The sequence below is a fragment of the Rosa rugosa genome, chromosome 4 (assembly GCF_958449725.1).
Source record: "Rosa rugosa chromosome 4, drRosRugo1.1, whole genome shotgun sequence".
In the NCBI taxonomy this organism is placed as follows: Eukaryota; Viridiplantae; Streptophyta; class Magnoliopsida; order Rosales; family Rosaceae; genus Rosa; species Rosa rugosa.
In genome coordinates, this window is record NC_084823.1 from 55610156 (window position 1) to 55630459 (window position 20304).

General features: G+C 38.6%; 4 protein-coding genes across 6 annotated transcripts; all 4 read left to right on the plus strand.

The window, feature by feature from the left end:
* The first annotated feature begins 914 nt into the window (after positions 1-914).
* On the plus strand, positions 915-2867 carry LOC133745998 (transcription factor TCP14). The gene has a single exon (XM_062174152.1). It carries the CDS (start codon positions 1363-1365, stop codon positions 2644-2646), a length of 1284 nt encoding a protein of 427 aa, XP_062030136.1. The 5' UTR covers positions 915-1362; the 3' UTR covers positions 2647-2867.
* Positions 2868-8103: 5236 nt separating this feature from the next.
* On the plus strand, positions 8104-11617 carry LOC133743862 (uncharacterized). Its single transcript, XM_062171932.1, has 10 exons — positions 8104-8377; positions 8450-8610; positions 8707-8771; positions 9053-9093; positions 9214-9302; positions 9389-9502; positions 9993-10070; positions 10648-10713; positions 11009-11089; positions 11244-11617. The coding sequence occupies exons 1-10, from the start codon at positions 8257-8259 to the stop codon at positions 11349-11351; spliced, it is 924 nt and encodes a 307-aa protein (XP_062027916.1). The 5' UTR covers positions 8104-8256; the 3' UTR covers positions 11352-11617.
* A 3305-nt stretch (positions 11618-14922) lies between these two features.
* Positions 14923-17523, plus strand: LOC133743757 (transcription factor bHLH47). Of its 3 annotated transcripts, none has more exons than XM_062171788.1 (5): positions 14923-15220; positions 15558-15635; positions 16487-16605; positions 16748-16875; positions 16955-17523. In XM_062171788.1, exons 2-5 carry the CDS (start codon positions 15571-15573, stop codon positions 17390-17392), a joined length of 750 nt encoding a protein of 249 aa, XP_062027772.1. In that variant the 5' UTR covers positions 14923-15220; positions 15558-15570; the 3' UTR covers positions 17393-17523. The 3 variants fall into 3 exon arrangements, with proteins under 3 accessions (XP_062027772.1, XP_062027774.1, XP_062027773.1); XM_062171789.1 differs by lacking the exon at positions 14923-15220 and adding an exon at positions 15262-15389; XM_062171790.1 differs by lacking the exon at positions 15558-15635.
* A 1017-nt stretch (positions 17524-18540) lies between these two features.
* On the plus strand, positions 18541-20147 carry LOC133745197 (HVA22-like protein a). Its single transcript, XM_062173218.1, has 5 exons — positions 18541-18771; positions 18867-18893; positions 19023-19145; positions 19540-19774; positions 19898-20147. Exons 1-5 carry the CDS (start codon positions 18710-18712, stop codon positions 19955-19957), a joined length of 507 nt encoding a protein of 168 aa, XP_062029202.1. The 5' UTR covers positions 18541-18709; the 3' UTR covers positions 19958-20147.
* Positions 20148-20304: the final 157 nt, after the last annotated feature.

Genomic DNA, 20304 nt, shown 5'->3' on the forward strand with positions numbered 1-20304 from the left:
ATCATATTTTGATAAAAAAAAAAAAACAAAAAAATTATCACGTATAACATATATTGCTTTCTATTTCTTGAATAATTACTTCATATCCAAACATAAGTGCCGGAATTGATCACTAGCATGCCCGGCTAGCTAGCTTATACATATATAAGGGTTCTAAGCCAAAACCAAGGAGTGGAAGATGGTGATCGGAACCCTAGCTAACCGAAAAACCCTAATTAAAGCCCAAACACCGTAGAATTTAGGTCATAGGAATTAATCCCAGAGTTTTCCTTCGTCTTCTTTTGCAAAGATTGAAGAGGATCCAACTCCATCCAGCTGCTGCTAGAATTAGAATTAGAAGAAAGCTGGCTCTCTCCTGAGCTTAGGTGGTGCACCAGAGCAGAAAAGGCAAATAAAGAAAAGAAAAGGGGGCCAAAGGCAAAAGGAAATGATTACTTGAATGAGTCCGGGACCCACTCGATATAATCTTTCCTTTTCCAAGTCTCTAAATTTTTTTTGACTTGGGATCGGGTCCCACCTCGGCCACCATTGTCTTTATGGATTGAATGATAAAAAGAGCACCTCACGTGGAGTCTGAACCAAAGGGGCTGTCCAACCACAATCAAAAAAGCCAATTCCCTTAAAATTTAAAAAAAAAAAATTAAATTAAAATTTACAAAAAATCCAGATATAATTCATCTGATTTTTGATTGGATTTTTGATATTTTCCCTCCCAAAAAAAAAAAAATTAAAAAAGGAAAGCAAGCTAGCTAGAAAAAGCTCAGCACAAGAAGAAAGCAATTTCTTTTCCTAAAAAATTTTGCTTTTTAAAGCTCACCCATATAATTCCCACTCATTATCTTTGTTGCTTAAAGCTTGCCCTCTTCCCTCCCTTATCTTCTCTCTCTCTCTCTCCCCCCCCCCCCCCCCCCCCCTCTCTCTCTCTAGAACTCTCAGGACTACCACCATTAACATCACCACAGTCACATAGCTCTCTCTATCTCTGTTTATGTACTACTACTACTGCAGCTCCATTTAACCCAGTCCTACACATAAACTTGAATTTAAACCAGACAGACTAGTCTAGTATAGTCCTGTAAAAAAATAGATCAGTGCTCTCTCTCTCTCTCTCTCAGTGAGTGACTGAGTCTAGTCTTGAAAGAGAGAAGAGACCCACCAGAACCAATTTATACTAAATTAAGGGTTTGGTCTGTTTTCTTACCTAAGCTCCTCTCTCTCTCACCAGTACCAGTACTACTATAGCGCTTAGTCTTACTATACTTGTTTCTCTCATAAAACCCTACACACAGTTCTACTCACTCGTACTAGGACTGATCGGTGGTGGTGATACAACTTCTTCTTTCTTTCCTTTTCCATGCGATCATGGAAGGCGGCGATGATCATTTCCACCACCACCACCACCACTACCAACAACAACAGCAGCAGCAGCAGCATCACCACCGCCCCAACTTCCCATTCCAACTCCTCGATCAGAAGAAAGAAGACGAAGCCGCCTCCTGCTCCAACAACTCCGCCGCAGCCAGCGCTTATCCTTCTCTAGCTATCTCCTCCGCGGTAGATCCGATCAACCCAATAAACACCAACGCCACCGCATCGACAGCAGTCACCACCGCCGTCGCAGCCGAGCCCTCCAAGAAGCCGCCGCCCAAGCGGACCTCCACTAAAGACCGCCACACCAAAGTCGACGGCCGCGGGCGCCGCATTCGAATGCCGGCGCTCTGCGCGGCCAGGGTGTTCCAGCTCACTCGCGAGCTGGGACACAAGTCCGACGGCGAAACGATCGAGTGGCTCCTCCAGCAGGCCGAACCGGCCGTGATCGCCGCCACCGGAACCGGCACGATCCCAGCTAACTTCACTTCTCTAAACATCTCGCTACGAAGCTCAGGTTCAAGCATGTCGGTGCCGTCGCAGCTCAGATCTTCTTATTACAGCCCCAATTTTTCGTCGTCCATACACCAGAGTAGTCAGAACCAGCGGCGGAATCTGTTTCAGGGTTTGGGGCTTTCCTCCTCGGACAGCTCGTCGACGCTGCTCAATTTCCAGACCAACACCATGCACTCTATGCTTCAGGCCAAGCAGGAACTACGTGATACGGTGTCGTTGGACTTATCCGAGGCGGCGTCAGCGGCGGAGGGAAGCATGGGAAGGAAGAGAAGGCCAGCCGAACAGGACTTGAATCAAATGGGAAGTGGGTATTTACTGCAGTCCAGCTCCGGAGCAATCCCGGCGAGCCACCACAGCCAGATTCCGGCGAATTTTTGGATGCTGGCTAATTCCAATAATCCAGCAGTGATGAGCGGAGACCCAATTTGGACATTTCCTTCGGTCAATAACAGTGGGTTGTACAGAGGCACCATGTCAGGCGGCTTGCATTTCATGAACTTCCCGACCCCGGTAGCGCTGATGCCAAGTCAGCAGCAGATGGGCGGCTCCGGCGGCGGTGGAGGCGGAGATAACGGCGGAAATGACGGTAGTGGTGGTGGAGATCATCACAACATGAGCGACGGGCAGCTGAACATGCTGGCCGGGCTCAACCCGTACCGGCACATGTCCTCGGAGTCACCGCAGCAGCAGGCCAGTGGGTCCCACTCGCATCACGGCGGCGGCGGCGACGACCGGCACGATAGTACTAGTCACCACTCTTAGAAGAAAGGATGGTTTTTTGTTTTTTTTTTTTTTTTTTTTTGGGATTTTTGGACATCAAATCATCATGAATTATGAACGAACGAATGAATGAAAATTCATCGTCGTCGCCGTCGGTCGTCGGTCGATCGTCGTCGCCGGTCCCCACATGTGTAGTAGTTTGCCTGTGTAACGACACACGTGAGGTTTGATTGATTGCATCTCTCTGAGGTTTTTTATTTTTACTATTCAATTTTTTCGTGTGATTAATATTTTACATCACCCTTTGGAGGGAAGTTTCTCTAGGGTTTGGAAGCTGAAACCCAAAAAAAAAAAAAAAAAAAAAAAAAAAAAAAAAAGTTTACACTATTTAACATGGGTATTTTGGCTGCTCTTATTTCATCATATTAGTTCTTCCTCTTTCTCCTTCTCCAGTTCTCCCTGAGTTTTTATTATTTACCGCCTAGTGAAGTCAATTATATACTATCTCCATGATTGTTTGTGTAAGTAAAACTTATTGCTTTCTGTTTCTGTGCCCAGAAAATGACTGCTTGAGCTAGCTAGGGTAAGTCTCCCACCTAACAAACAACTGGTACTGGTTGCCCTTTTCATTCTTTGATTCAGTTTGGGCCACAAGTTTCAAAAGCGGGGGGAGAGATATGAAACAGTACTGTCGTCGTTTGTTACCGCAATGTAGTATTCGATTTTACGCTGTGATCTCATTAGCCCTAGCTTTTTTTTTTTTTTTTTTTATGATTCTGATTCTTCTGAGGTTTCTGAGCTGCCATGAATGAATCTTCGAGGGTTTACTGCATCAATGATTTCAGAGAGGTAGGGTTAAATAGAGGACTGGGGAGTGGGGCCCGGAACCCTTATCAAGTTCCAGGTGTTGGCTCAGGTGGGTGGGACCCGCATGCTGGGACATTGCCCGAACCAATTTACAACGTCACTGACAAACAGGTGGATCATTCCTCCCTCCATCTTTTTTTTTTTTTTCTCTCTCTCTCTCTCTCTCTCTGTGGACCAAAAAAGAGGGGACGGTCCCACCGTCCCGTCAATCTGAGCCGTCCGTTCGGATGAATGGGAGTACAATTGAATGATTGGGTCTGGAACTCGAGGAATCTGGTGTCTTCCTCCTCGATCTTCTTTAACCTCAAAGTCTTGTGTTTGCGGTTAGTTATTAAGAATATTAGTTGCCAAAAAACCTTCCAGAAAGTAAAACCCTAAATGAAGAAACATTGATATATCGAAAATTCTTCTACCCGATTGGATTCTGGGTATTTGTATAATATTGATATAAATACTTACTCCCATGGATTATATTGTTTAATCACATAGGGAATGGGACATTGTCAATGACATTGACAAAGGGCACATGACCTAAATCTAGTAATGTCCTATCAAAGCAGGGAACATGAAAGGGTGGCCGGCCTAGTGGGTGTGGGGTTTTATGGGTTTTATTTGATTTCATCTTAAAAGAATATTCACACACTGCAGAAAACATTACCACTCTAGGGTTTTGTGTTTCTACTCATCATCATCAGTTGACAGTTGATATTGAAGGCTTGTTTGGCTGTGCTTCACCGGTGAAGCATCTATGAATATTTCACAGAGAAGCACGTTTCGCTTATTTCTGTCGTACGCGTTCATAAGAAGTGTGTTTGAATATCTAAAACGTACGTATGTATGTTTTGTCAATTCTAAACGCACGGTCGAGCAAACTACAATTAAGAATGGCAAAATTATGCCGGTAAAAAATGATTGTGGTCAGTTTGATCTTGGTGGGATCAGTTCACGAATTCAAAGCTAATCGTGATAGTGCTCTAATATAATTATCACGGGTGGTATTGTTAATAATATTCTTCCTTTCCTAGTGATGGATCCTAATTCTTTGAGCCTTTTGATCTAGCTTAGCTATACATAAAGCACTACTGCAGAAAACAATTCTAAAGTGATTGCTTGTTGTTATCGTGTATTAAATATAAAGCTGTGACAACTACAAAAGTCTAATTCCATTAATTATATCTACATGCATACAGACTATAGAGACATATGCTCGTGATTTGTATATATGTACACTATCAGATTAAATCTGTCATATCCATAATTTATTCCATCAGATCGAATTAACTATTGATAAGATAGTATAACTGTATTTTAAAACAGAGAAAGAGAGTACTTTGTGAATGTAACATGTACAATAAAGCAGGACGGGTGATGATCGATGTGCGCAACTTAATGCATTTCAATGATCGAAATTATTAACCATTATTTAAGTATTTTACAAAAATTATTCTGTAAAAATTAGCCAACGAAAAGCTACTAAAAATATGCAAATACATATAGTTTGTGATATAGATAAAAGTCATAAAACTAAAAATGATAACAATAATGATCAAAACTACCAAACAATCACTCTTGGCTGAGATTGTCCTAAAACCCCCTTAGGGGGGTGTATTGTATTTGGATTTGTGTAGACTTTTTTTAAATGACAGACTTTTTGAAAAGTCCACAGACTCTTTAAAAAGTTGATAGACTGCTATTGACTTCTTAAAACCATTGATTTTAGCAACAGACTTTTTATTGATTCTTGAAAATCTATATACTTTATTATGAATGACTTCTATAGATTTTCTAGTAAATAAAAGCAAAAAACAAAAAACACAACCAATGCAGTCCAAATGCAAAGCAAGATAATAACTCGTTGCCTCTTCAATGGTCAAGTATCTTCTAGTAGAACTTGACTCAAATGAATGATTATTACTCTGTCTAGCTAGTTTGTTCTCATTTCTAATCTCTCAATCAACTTAAAGATACAATATAGATCACTTGATGTTTATGGTTAATTATTCTCATCAATTTTGTTTTCACCTATTAACATATATCATAAAAATATTTATCAATGTCTTGATCTATAATCAATCAATCGAAATTCAATTGTTCAAGCTTTCCTTGAACCATGATATAAATTCAAATCTATGAGAATAATTAATAAGACAAAACACAGTATTTCATAGCAACACTATTCAAGGTTTTAGGGGTAGACCACAATATTTGGGTCTTAGGGTTTCATAAATCATTTTTTATTGCTATTAGGGTTCCAAGTATCACAATTGAACAAAAAAAAAAAAAAATCACATTCAACAACTACAATGAACATGTTGGGTATCAAAAAATATTGATATCATGAAAGATTAGAGAAAAGATAAAAAGAAACAAGAAAGAGATAGATAACCAACCTCTTTGCGCGCAGAGAGAAAATTTTGATAGATTTAAAAAAAAAAAAAAAAAAAAAAAAAAAATCTTTGATAGACTTTTTCAAATCTTTGGTCTGGTGGCTAGAAAATTATTGGAATTTGGTATGTATTTTGTCCATGATTATCCTTGATTTTCTAATTCCATAAGTATAAATGAAATTTTGAATACCTCTGAACTTTTATTCATTTTTAAAAGTCCTAATTGAATACCCCTAGATTTTGGTGGAATTCATAAAGTCTTTAAAAATCCTAATCGAATACCCCAAAACTTTCATTGAAAGTCTATATTGAATACACCTAAACTTTTAGATTTTTTAAAAAATTCCACTAATTCCATATATAATACACCCTCCTAAAACTGCATCCATAATCATAAGTATTGTATAATACATTGGTCGACATTAGGACCTTTTCACAAACATTCATTCCACACATCCATATAAAGTATCCAAGAACATTAGCTAACTGTATGCGCGTGTATAATCGTATATACTCTGTGTATTTAACCTTACAACTGAACTAAAATGGCCATGAGGGAAAATGAAAAATACGTGTGTATGATGCATTATTATTAGGTTGTCATGATCATGGTTCATGATATATGACAAGTGTGTTTTGGCATTTACTCTCTTTAATGTTAGCTGTGTGGGAAATCATCATCGCAAAATATAAATCGGTCTGGGCCGTACGTGTATATGCACATGGATTTGAAACCCCTGTGGACAAACACCATCCAACGGTCCCATTTCCAGTGACCTAAAATCCAATCTTGTATGCCAAAAATAGCATGATTAGAACAATCTAAACCCCCTGAATCAGTTCTCTGTAATCTCCCAGTCTGAACCAGCAACCCTCTCTAGCTCCCTGCATTAGGTACACAAAGAAAAGAATCAAGATTATTCCCACTAATTTGGTTTTAATTTGGGCCCCGGGAAATCTGATGAACCCTAAGTCCCTAACTGAGCTAGCTAGGGTATGAATATGTCGATCCCACTTAGCTTTTTTTTTTTTTCTGTGATGTGAATAGATGGGTACAGTGGGCAGGTCACATGTGCCTCTCTGCCTACTGGCTTTTAGCCTATATGGGATTGTTCGTTGGCAAGCAAGCAAGTGAATTAAGGGGTAAAGACTAAAGACCCACCAGCTAGCACATCCACTACCCCCTTAACTACTGAACTGTCATGTTTGTGAAAGAGAAACACTTCCCTGTGCAACGGTTTGTTCACCACACCTCTCTCTCTCTCTCTCTCTCTCTCTCTCTCTCGAAATATCTACAGTAGTCCTGAATATTGAAAGTCTGGAATCGATCGAGACACCTCTATTAAAATATCTATAGTACTTGTGAGTTTTGAAAGTCTGAAATCAGGAGCCCGATACCTCTTTCGAAAGATCTATAATATTCCTGAGTATTGAAAGTCTGGAATCGGAAGCCCCTACATTAAATTAGTCGCATTTTGTTTTGTACAATGTCCACTGACTCTTGATTATAGAATTTCAATACTTTGGAGCACTATAAAACACTTTCGATCCATGTATCTATCTCATTACGTAATCTAAAACCATCTACATGCAAGTATAATTCACAATAAACTTATATTATTTTCTGTTTATCACATGAAAAACATGTAAAAATAGTCCCCAAAAAGAGGTAGACTACAAATGAGTCTCAAAAATATTCTTTCAAGTTCCCACCAATACACTACACTGTGAAAAAAGTTATTAGTCATCAAAGTTATATATGGACAACTGCAAGTAATTTATTGGTAACAAAAGTAGTTAATTTCTCTGGTAGAATTTTGCACCAAAAATATTAACTAGTTTTACTGTCTAACATGCATTGTCCTAGTATGTATAGCCCTAAATGCTATGTATCCATTTTATATATGATTAATGACAGAGACTCAGAGAGAGACTCTGTGTGACACCGCTGATGTTAGTCAAGTCTTTCTTAGTAATAAAGAAGCTAGCTTGTCTCATATCTTAAAGGTGTTCTTCAAGAATTGTTGACCTTAGATCAAACTTTTGTGACCAATTATGCTGTGTTTGTTGGTGAAGATTTTATAATACTTTATTATCGAGATATTTAATGTTTGTAGTGTGTGTTCACATGATAATGAATTAATTTAACGAATTCATAATTTAATTCTTGAAAGATCTATTACCTTTCAATTTTACAGAAAGAAAGATGAATGCTTTAGTTAAAAGATCGACCGTGTTTTTCTTCCTTTTGGTCAAAGAAAATTACAGAAAGATGATTGCTGTTACCGCCCTTTTAACCTCTTAACCTTAATCACTTTTTCCAGAATTTACAGTCTTACCTAGAGACCCCATGGCTTTCGGTTAAATGCTGTGGCGGTGACGTGGTGGCGCATCAGCCATGCATCACTCGAAAACGGTAGCTCTGCTCTGGCTCGCCTCCGCCTTGCTCTTCTTCTCTCTCTTCCAAATGGCCCGCCGGGACTCCGATACGACACGCAATGATTACCCCTCCGGCACCGGTAAATTACCAAACTCAATCAATTCGTTTTCTGTATATTTGGGGCTTTGATCGGAAAAAATTTCCGTTTCAGATTCTGTCAGGGATCGGAGGTCGGCATTGTACGAGAAGATGGCTAGGGATTTGGACGAGAAAGGTCCGCTGTTCCTGAAACACGGCCACACCTCTCAGTCTCTGTCGCTCTCCGACCTTTTTACGGTGAAGGATGATGGATCCGTGGCACCTGTGCTCAAGGTGAGGTTGATTCATTTTCTTTATCAATAGCATTAATCGAATGTTTGGTGTTTCGGAAATTTTAGCTAAATTTGGGTTCAATTTGGTTGTCTGTAGGCAGCAAATCCTCCTGTTCGTGCTAATGTGTTGTATCTCAGCACACAGTACTCGGTTCGAATCTCGTATGTATGGTTTAGATTATCGAGTTTGAATTTAGATAATGTAGTAATGGAGCATTGGATTGATTATGTGAAATGGAGAGTAGGTTGTAGCTCAGGGCGGTTTATAAATCTGACGGTAGACTAGAGAGAGTTTTGATTCAGCAATCTTTTTTCATTAGTTACTCCGGATGCTTATTTTTGCTTGTGGAAGGTAGTTTAGCTGCAGAATTGTATGATTAGGTACGATTTTTCGTTTAATATGCTCTCATTAAAGTCATGCATTCATGCTCGGCTTGTTGCAGGGAGGTGCTCAAACCTATTCTGGATCCGTACTTTGATAAATGTAAGTAAAAAAATCGTTTTTGAGTTGGTGGATTAGACATGGCAGAAGAAATGATAAGGTTTAGGATGGTTTGTTTGTTTTTCAACTATCATCACTTACTTTTTGCTGTGTGTCTTGTAGTGATCTGGTTTCAGAACTCAAGTTTGTATCATTTTAGTATGTTCCACGCCTCGCATCATATTTCACCTGTTCCTGCGACCCAAGATGAGGTGATATTGACTACTTGGAGCCATTTATGTATTTCTTTATGCCTAGATGCCAGTTTTAGGTTTTGAACACTGTCTATTGTCCTCAGATTGAAGCTGAAGCAGCTGCTGTTAGAGCTGTTGTAGAAGGCCTGTGCCCTTTAAAGATTGTCTTGGAAAGAGTGGTTTTAACTTCAACAGGTGTGCTTCTTGGATGCTGGCAGGTTATTTTCGTAATCCACATACTTTGTCTTTCATCTCTTCTCGTGATTTATTCTTTTGAACTGGAAATCATGCTTCTAAAAAGTGTGTATTTCTCAACTTCAACCAGGTTATATAATCCTCTGTTCCTCTCCCTCCCTTTATTATCTGAGGATATCTTGACTTGTTATATAGCATATGTTGAATAAGTGATCGATTATCATCATGGCAACTACTGTCCTTACTTCCATGTATTGTGTTCGTGACTTTTGTTTGTCACTTCAGGCTACTTTTTCCTTTTGTGTTGTCATTTGTAAAACTTAGTTTTTCCCTAAGATAAAACGCTTGGTACAACATTATTTTGTTGGTTCTTGTCTTGGAAGGTTAAGCAGGTGAGAAAACCTTTGTATTTTATATTGACATCTGTTAGGAATTTTGCTATAAATTTGTCATATAGTAGTCTCACATTACTGTAATCACTAACTCTTATGTGATGTTTTTGTTCCAATGTAGGTAATGTCTGGATCAGATCCTATGACTGTCCGAGCAAAACTAAGGACCGCACTTCCACATGCACCTGAGAAGCAACTTGTGAGAACCATATCATAGTTCCTATAATACTACTGCATAAGCTCTAAGACTATTTAGATTAAGACTCATCTAGTTTTTTGGAACAGTTAAGACTTGTCTAGTTAATGATAGAATACTCCAAATGACTTGAGATCATCGAATACCTAAAACTTAGGAGCTAATGCGTTTTTCTCTAATGCAAGTCTTTTGTATTTTCCTTATTGGCCATATTGCCTTTTGAAGTAAAATCTTTTGGAACAGTTAAGACTCGTCTAGTTAATGATAGAATACTCCAAATGACTTGAGATCATTGAATACCTAAAACTTAGGAGCTAATGCGTTTTTCTCTAATGCAAGTCTTTTGTATTTTCCTTATTGGCCATATTGCCTTTTGAAGTAAAATATTTTGCTAGTTAACTGCTATCGTAAAATCTTTTGCTAGTTAACTGCTATCAAGGAAGAAAACATATAATTTTGTTAATCTAGGAAATACTCAAATACATGGTAAATTTTTAATGTAAACTGACAGTAAATAGCTTCTGGAACTCTACTTTGTATGCTTCTTCACTTGCTAATCTGCTGCCATTGTTTCCTGCAGTATGATGTTGGTATTCTTCATACATCATTTGCAAGGCTTTTGGGCGAGCCGAAGGCATCATCCATGGTAGTACATCTCAACACTCTTTGAGTGAAAATGGTTAACTATATCGCTTCTTGACATGATATATATAGGTCTATTATTGTTGCAGTTGCAATTTACTAGGGGATCTGCTTCAAAATGATATTCTTGATCTTATACTGAAACTAGGCTAGTTGCTGATGGCATATATATATATTTTTTTTCATAGTTTAAGTAGTTCAATAAGTTTTCATAAGATTAAGAGCCTTCCATCAATTTAGAGTTGAAGGAGTTATCTTTTTTTTTAATTTATTTATTTATTTATTTTTATCATGTTCAGGTCCTCTCTAGTACTTCGGATCAAATCCACTTCTTTCATGAGCTTGTTGATCGTATAAACAAAGAACTTCAAGGATTTGAGGTATGCTGTCATTGGTTTTGAGAAACACTTTCAAGAGATTTTGCTGAGAATACATTTTAATGAGGAAGCTTTGTTATACGGCTAGTCGTTGTGCTACACTTCTAAGAATGTCTGTGCATCCTTCAACTGACAATGGCTTTTGAATACAATTCAGGCAGTGGTTACCGAGCTCTGGTATGTGGAGGAATTCGACGTTTTGGCCCTTGCGTTGAATGGAAGAATGAAGGTGCGCAAGTTCCAACTTGGGTGCTCAAGACATTGATGGTATGAAATACAGTAATAGTGGCAAACATATATCACAAGGCTTATACAAGATTTCACACGATGTGTAGATGGTAGCATTTTTAGTTCATCCCCTGCCCTTAGTCTATTAATGTGTTCCTCTATTATGGCCTGCAAATTCGCATATAGTACTCATCTGTACTGGAAATCAATAGAAACAAAGAAAAGGGTGTGTGTTTTTCGAATAGAGGACTGGACTTTATGAACAATGCTTGAATTTAAAAGGAGTATTATGTTCTGATTGAAGAGTTTGGTCCACTAGCAAACCTTCAATCTACACGTGAAGATAAGTGGCTGCATTCATCATCTTCAACCTTGTCGTTTTAGATGAGATGAGAGCAAGCATCATCTCATGGCCAGCACACGCCTAGCTTCTTCTGCAAATTGAATATTGTTTTCACTTTCAACAAAGACTTGCATGCCTGTTTGCGGATACCACAAGTCTCTTATATTTATGTATAAACATTGATAAGAACTAAAATATGAGGAGTTTGCAACGCAACGCAAATTGTACACTTAAAACGTGCTGAACTCCACCAAACATCGTGATTGTACTTGAAGATCCACACACTAAAAACTTCTCGTTTTCTTTTGTCCATCTTCGTAAGATCCGAGTTCCTACGATTCAGATAGAGTTTGGTGGATTCGCTATTCGATTAGTGAAGACCAATGTTTTGCTCATATTCAACCCCTGTTATGCACCGTTGATAGTTGACTTGCTATAGAAGTTGGGATTATGACATAGAGAAACCGACGGGACGAAACATCTTATATAACTAAGTCAATTCTCAGGGAGAATAGTTAAATTTTAGAACTACCTATTTTACCCACAGTTCACTAAAACATATAATTCATATAAAGGATATGTTGGTAATTGAAAATATTAGAAATGAAAAAGAAAAAAAAGAAAAGCAAAACCTAACATGGGAGGTAGGAGTCAGGGAGTGGGATAGCATTGCCCAAAAAAAAAATGGAGTGGGATTTATAACTGCAATAGTAAAAGAAAAAACAAGATATATCTAAACTAGTTGTTCACCTAAACGACAGTTTTTGAGGTGACTGTTGTGTGAAAGTTTAATCACCGGAAAGAAAGAGCTACATACAAAAAAAAAAACCCTAGGAGAGTTTTCCTCTCAACCTAGTTTTTCTCTACGGCGCCCTAGCCTCCTTCCTTAGCCTCACTATCATTTCCTTGCCTCTCCATCCCTCCATGGCCTCCATAGATGCTGTCACAGCAAGTTTTGCTGCTTCTCTTGCTCTTGCTACGGGTGGTAGCGCCCCGGATCTGGGTAAGATTGGTGGTGGTCCGGTGCGCAAGTCATCTCAGTCCTTTCTACTTGGCAAGCCTCTAACCCGCAAGCCCGTGAATTCCAAAGCTTTCAAGGCTCACTTCCACCGTACCTGGATGGTGGGTAAGGATTTTAGGGTTCAGGAAAAGGCTGGTGATGTGTTCCTGTTCTCCTTTGAATCGATTCGTGATCGGAACAAGATACTACGGGGAGGGGTTTGGTCTTTTGATCGAGCTCCTGTATGCTTTGAAGAATATGATGACGTAAAGCCTCTGCATGAAGCCCAACTCAAGCATCTACGTGTGTGGGTTAGGGTTTCAGGGATTCCTCCTTTGTATGAAGAACTTGAGAATTTTACTCTTATTGGCAATCTCTTGGGTGGTTTCTTAGACTATGACAAGAAGGAATTTAAGAAGGGTGTGATTCGGATCTTGTTTACCCATGATATCTCCAAACCATTTTTGCTTGAGCGGAAGGTTTTCTTGGATGTTGACGTCGAACCGGTGCTTCAATTTCAATTTGAACATCTGAAAGGGAGATGTTCACAGTGTGGACTGGTCACGCGTGCTGGGATTCCATGTGAGGAGCCGAATACTACAATATCGACATCTAGGGTTTTGAATTTTTCGGGTCCGTCAACCTCTGGAGGTTCGTTTTCTTTCTCGGCTCAGAACAAGTGTGAGTTCTTCTTTGCTTCCTCATCTATTCCCAAGAAGAAGAAACCAACCATCCGTCCAGTCGAACGTCCTAATCCCCCATCTGCTTCTCCTTCTGAGTCGCCTCCTATATCGAACCCGGCTGTTGATAATGGTGAGAACATAGCTCCGGAGACGGAGCATGATTTGGAGTAGACCTTGTGTTCGGTTTTGGCCTCTAAGGTTGCGACTGGATCTGGTACAACTGAAGTTGCAGCCATAGCGCAGGCTATGCAACAAGATGTAGTGGCTTCGAAGAAAAGGGATAGGAATGGTGGTTGTGATCCCTCTCCAAAGAAGTTCAAGACCATTTTGGGTGGTAAAATTCCAACTTTGCAGGTCGATGCTTTGGGATTGGTTGGAGATGACAAATGATACTCCTCTTGTCACTCTAAAGAAGAAGATGGGTAGGCCGCTTGGCAGCAGGAATAAGAGCTAACGCTCTGGTAAGAAGGCAAGAGCTACCCCTCTGAGACTCACCTACCCTGCAGCGGGTGTTTCAGGTTCTAGCCCTAGAGATAAGGGCAAAGGAAAGCTTTAGACTTTCCTGGTTCCTTTGCCTACTACAAGAAATTGAGTTCTCTATTATTTTCTCCTCAGTCTACTTAGTTGTACACCAATTGAGGTCTCTAGGCGACTAGGTTTTCTTCTCAAAGGGGGTTAGTAGTGAGAATTTGGTTTATTGTGTTTTAGGCTCAATAAGTGAGCATATGTGTTAACAGTGAAGGTACTTGTCTTTTGCTTGGCGGCTTGTGCCATCTAGATTTTAGGTATGAGACAGCATCTAATGTACATGTCTTCTGGCTTTTAGTAATGAAGTTATCATTTTCTCAAAAAAAAAAAAAAACGATAGTTTTTGAGGGACTGCAAGGGACAAGTGCATCTGAGAGCATCTCCAACAGTTTCTCTATAATTTCTCTATTATAAGGAAGCAAAAATTAAAATCTCCAAAAAAAATTCTGCTCCAACTCCAACAGATTCTCTATTTTACAGATTCCATAATTCTTTCCTAAATCCTTCCCTAAAATTTTACATATTGCTTTAAATATAGGGAATTTTGTTTTCTCTCTCATCACTATCTCTATTTTAGGGATAATTATAGGGAATCTGTTGTAGCAAAACAACCAAATTTTTCTCTAAAATAGAGAAAAATCAAGATATGGAGAAGCTATTGGAGTTGCTCTGACAATTAAAGATAAGGGAGAATTTTTCAAACAGTACATAAACTAAAGGTCACTGTGAATTAACGTTTCTAACTTTACACTAATTACACTTTGGTACCTGGACTATAAATCTCGACCCACTTTTGGTACACACCGTCAATAAATGCACAGTTTTACCAAAACGCTAAAAATATTGAAATTATAACAACTTAAAACTGTGCATTTATCTTTAGGGAGAATTTAGTTACATGTCCGATCCGTAAAACGCTGAACGTAGCCGATTAACCAAAACACCAAACCTTGCGCAACGAGTTGTTGTCTAATGAGACTATTGACCTCGACAAAAGTTGTAATTAAAGCTTGATTAACACCATTATCTAACTTGACTCGCCAAGCACGTGAGAAGCGAGAGAAGCCACAAGCCAGGTCACGTGGCATGCTCACGTGTCCGGGTTCATTGCACTAAACCGGCGAGCGCCCGCCACACGCTTTCCCTCTCCCGCCACACACTCTTTGTCTTCCTCCACCGTCGCTCGCCATCTTCAGTTTCTCCATGCCCATCTCTCTCTCTTTAATCTCTTATTACCACTTTTGTGTATAAACGCCAAACCCCCATCTATTTCCCTTCGAAATTTCTCATCTTTTTTCTCAATCTGACACCCAATTTGAATTTGCTCTACCCAGCAGCATTTTGATCTTCAGGTAGTTTTGATCTCTGCATGTATTTTTGGTTTTTTATTTCATTCAAGAAAGTTTAAATCTTTTCTGGGTTTGGTGGTTAGTTCTGGATTTTGTACAAGTTTAAGTACCTGTTTATTGGGGTTGTAGTTTTCATTCGACAAAACACCCAAGGTGTCTATTTTATTTTGAGGTAAAGTTTCGTTTCAATTGCTTAAGGGGTGTAGTGGGATTTATGCAGAAGTTTGATTTTTGTGGGAAAGAAAAATAGGGTTGGAGTTTAAAGTCAATTTTTTGGGGTTTTGATTAGCATGTGCTTTGTAGGATTGGTCTGAATTCTGTGTTGCTTTGTTATTTTTAGGGTGTTGGGGATCATGGGTTCCAAGGATCCTGCTCCGGTGGTTGACAAGGTTAATGAGGCAACGCAGGCGGTGGATCGGTTAGTGTTACAGATCTTAAGTTTGATATAGATAGATGCACAAGTGTTTATGTGAGTGCTTGGAATGTCAATTGCATGTTGTGAAACTGTTCATGTGTCATTAGGGATGGTAGAGCTTGTCTTACTTTGAAAACTTGATCTAAGATAGTGTAACCTTTAGACCAGAAGGGGAAATTTAGAAATGGGATTTCAGAAGGAAGGGATTCATTCAAGGAACAGGATATGCAAACAGTGTGTTGTGGCACCAGTAAAGCCTATATACGTAAAAGTACTCAACTTTTGGGCAGTTGTTGGATGTGTATGTGTTTTAGCCGTCTTGAATTTGCTTTTGCATAAAAGGAGCAATACAATGAATAGACTGTGGATTAGAAATTGCGTTATAAAGGGTTGTGTTAGTTAAGAAAGAATACCCAACTGTGGAATTTGTACTTGATGAGCATTTTAAATTCTTGATTTGACTGTTCACTTAGGTTCTCTTCTTAAGATAATTTGATTCCCACTTGATAGATTGGTGAATTTTGGATGAATCACTTCCGCGTGATGTAGCACTGTTATAATAAGATGAAGAAGAAAAAAAATGAACCAGCAACCCTTTCTTTATTTGAAGTTCATATGCTTTCAGAGTGCCCTGGTCTTGATATGCTTATGCACTATAAAAGTTTTAGCCTTTTAGGAGGATTCCCCAACAGCATATCCTCTGGTCACATATATGTCTGAAGTTCTTTGATTAGATTTTTGGATATAACAGATTCAAATGGTTTACACAATTGTTGTGTATGATTAGTTTGTGTAAGTTAAGAAAGAATACGAACTGTGAATTAGATGTTTAGAAAGCTATTTGATGTGTGCAGGGCTTGTCCTGGCAAAAAGATTCAGGGGAAAATGCCTAAGAGAATCCACAAGGCTGTGAGGGAGAAACAGAAGCGTGAGCATTTGAATGATCTTTTTCTCGATCTGTCTGATGCTCTCGGTAACTTCTATTGCCTTTACGAGAACATATAATTTTACTTTGCTTCATTTCATCTTATATTCATGATTAGCTTTCGATATTTTTCTTTAGTCATTATCCATATGATGGTGGGTGGTTCTTAATTGAGATAACTTTTGCACAGAACTGAATCAGCAGAACACTGGAAAGGCCACTATACTTTGTGAAGCTACTCGACTATTAAAGGATTTGCTTGGTCAAATCGAATCCTTGAGAAACGAAAATGTATCCTTGTTGTCCGAATCTAACTATGTAAGGCACTTAACAGATTTCTTTCCCCTTCAATTATATGCGTACTGGTTTCTTATCAGTTGTGTTTTCATCTAAACAGATGACTGTTGAGAAGAATGAGCTCCGAGAGGATACTTCTGCCTTAGAAACTCAGATTGAAAGATTGCAAAGTGAGCTACAAGAGCGGGTTCGCCAGTCTAAACCTGACCTTAATGTACCACCTGTAGAAGTTAGACAAGAAGTGGCATCCCATTTTCCTGGAAATTGTGTCGGATTTCCTGCTCAAGAATCAGCTTTGCAACAAGCACCTGCTGTCTTTGTCATGCCCCTCCACCCTGATCTCCAAACTTATCCACCGGCAGATTCCGCCCACCTCACATCTAAGACCAACTCAAATGTGAGCAAACCACATCCTAGGTATCCAACCTCGGTGGATTCTTGGCCATTTCAACTTCTCAGTGAGCAACCAGCAGCAGGCAAAGACTCTCGACAGAATGGTCACAGTACCAGCGGATATAATGGCCATGATAACGTGTAATCAATCTTTGTAATTGAAATTATTTTAAGCGCAATGTTGTTTACCGTTTCTTGGGTTAATTGACAATGCCCCCTAGTGCTAGTTTTGTATATTTCATGATGAAGGTAAAATACAAGTGCGTTGAGACTGCATATATTAAGAGCTTATTAGTACAAAAGGGAGAATGGAGAATTCAAGTTGAAAACTCATTTGTCATTGTCGAGAAAATTATTATAGACTAATTTCTAAATATAATAGGTTTTTTTTTTCATTGAAAAGGTCAATCTGGATTAATAATTTGAGCAAGCAGTATAAAATCGATACATCCCTAATAAAGGTCGTCATAAAGATCTTTTTTTTTTATTTTTTAAGAGAGTTGAGTGTCAATCCATTAAAACTAGAAAAAAAAAATAGCTCACCTAAAGAGAGCTACGACAAGATGACGAAGTGGTGTTAGCTCAGTGGTTAGAGCACCCACTACCTATGTACGAAGTCATGGGTTCGAGTCACCATGAGGGCAGGAGTGAAACACTTTGATCCTCTTAAAAAAAAAAAAAAAAAAAAAAAAGGGGCTACGACAAGATTGAGCAATTCTTAAGGAGCCTAATGCTCAATTGCCTTGATGAGCATTCTTAAGGAGCCTAATTGCTCAAGTTATATTTTTCTCTTATCTTTTGTCCACATGTCAATTTACAATTCGATAAAATATAGTATATCACTTACAAATAGCTACTACTGCTGGAGTAATATTGTTAAATCAATAACTATATTTCTTAACTTTAGCTAAATTTAACTAAAATAAATTCTACTGTTGGAGATGCTCTTAGTATAAGATCTGATTTTTATATCCCCAAATCCCCAATACACCCAAATCCACGCACCATCATTGAAACAAAAAAAAACCTAGTATTCCGTAGCAGACTAAATATAATAGCGGGTTAAACACAGCAAAAAATATGTGTGTATTAAACTATTAAAGTATTACATAATGACCATTAATTTGAGAATCAACATCAAGAATCTCGCTGTTGTTGCCCGATTTCTCCCGATTTTCTATGGGGTCAAATATTCTGGCACGAAATTTCGCCGTCCCTAGATTTCCTTGGTGAGAAGAAACCTAGTCCGTTTATTTTCTTGAGCTTAACATAAATACCTTGGAAATATAAGTTCATTAGTGTCGCTGTAGGTAACCACACTTGTCACTCTCTCTCTCTCTTTTCTGAGCAGAAGCACTAGTAGCTACACACACAACTCATTAGCTGACAAAGGCAAAAGCAAAAGAAAAAGAACCCCAAGCTTCAGTTTCAGTTCTCAGTTACCGACATTCAGAAACCAGAGATGGGATCTGGTGCTGGAAGTTTCCTCAAAGTTCTCCTTAAAAACTTCGATGTTCTTGCTGGGTATCAACTGCTCTAACCCACTTTACCAAAACCCCTTTTTTTTTCTTTCTTTTTTTTGGGTTCTGTAATCTGATTTGGGGGTTTGTTTCTTGCAGGCCTGTGGTTAGTTTGGTTTACCCACTGTAAGTTTTGGTTCAAAGATTATAGCTTTCTGAATTATGATCCTTGTTTTTTTTTTCTTCTTATGCATTGTTCTGTGTTCATGTTAAATCCTCTGTAATTTGGTTAATTGATTCTGGGTTGTTGTGTAGGTATGCCTCAATTCGGGCTATAGAGACCAAATCTCCAACTGATGACCGCCAATGGCTTACGTATTGGATTCTCTATTCTATGATTACACTCATTGAGCTCACCTTTGCTAAACTTATTGAGTGGTAAATTTCTACTATGTTTTTCTTTTCTTGTTCGATTTATTTCATTGATTCGTGAATCCAATTGAATGTGCTTTATATGGGTAGCATAAGATGATAATTTGTTGAATTTCAGTGTAAGATGCATAAAGAGGGATGCTTCCATCTCTGATTAGTTGGACACAAGTGTGATAGAATTTGGACTAGTAAGATGTGTAAAGGAATACTTGTTCTGGTTTTTGAACAGAACAAAAGCTTATTGATTTGTCAATGAAAGATTTATAAAAATTTATCTCGATGTGGCATTAGGTGCTAGTTAATCCAAAGCGGTTATGATATACTAGTCAGTGATGAACTGATGATGTTGCTGTCTTTTATTTAATTTTGTGCCTAAAGTGATCTTAATCTTTTGTGGCAGGATCCCAGTCTGGTCATATGCCAAGCTGATCATGACTTGTTGGCTGGTCATCCCATACTTCAGTGGTGCTGCATATGTCTACGAACACTATGTCAGGCCGTTTTTCCTCAACCCACAGACAATCAACATTTGGTACGTTCCAAAGAAGAAGGACAAGCCGGATGATATTCTAACAGCTGCAGAGAAGTACATTGAAGAGAATGGTACTGAAGCATTTGAGAAACTCATTCACAGGGTATGTCCATTGAGATAACTAAATACTTTTTATTATGTATACCCATCAAGTACACGTAATGCATGCGATTTTTCACAAATGCCACTTTACGAGTGTTAACTTTTACATTGTCCTGTATTGTAGTCTGACAAGTCCCAAAGGAGTGGAGGATTCATCTTTGATGATGATCATAAGTACTACTGAGGCTCATACTTGCAACGCGTTTTCAATGTCATGTAGTTCCTTGGTGGAGTAAAAGAGATGTTAGCCGTGATCCTTTCATGGCTGATGCCTAGATTTTGCTTTGTTTGTTTGTTTGTAAAGGATACTCAACGATCCTTACTTTTATGTAATTAATGGTGGTTTGATGATAATATGTTTCTTAATTAGATTATTATTTGTTCCACAATCTTTTTCATTTTCCTCGCCTTTAACTGTGAATTCTGAGCTTCTGGATTGATTTATTGTGGGTATCATGCTTGGAAAGTATACTGCAACTCTGGTAAGTTCCTGCAAAAGAAATTCTATATGTAGACCGGGGAAATAGACTT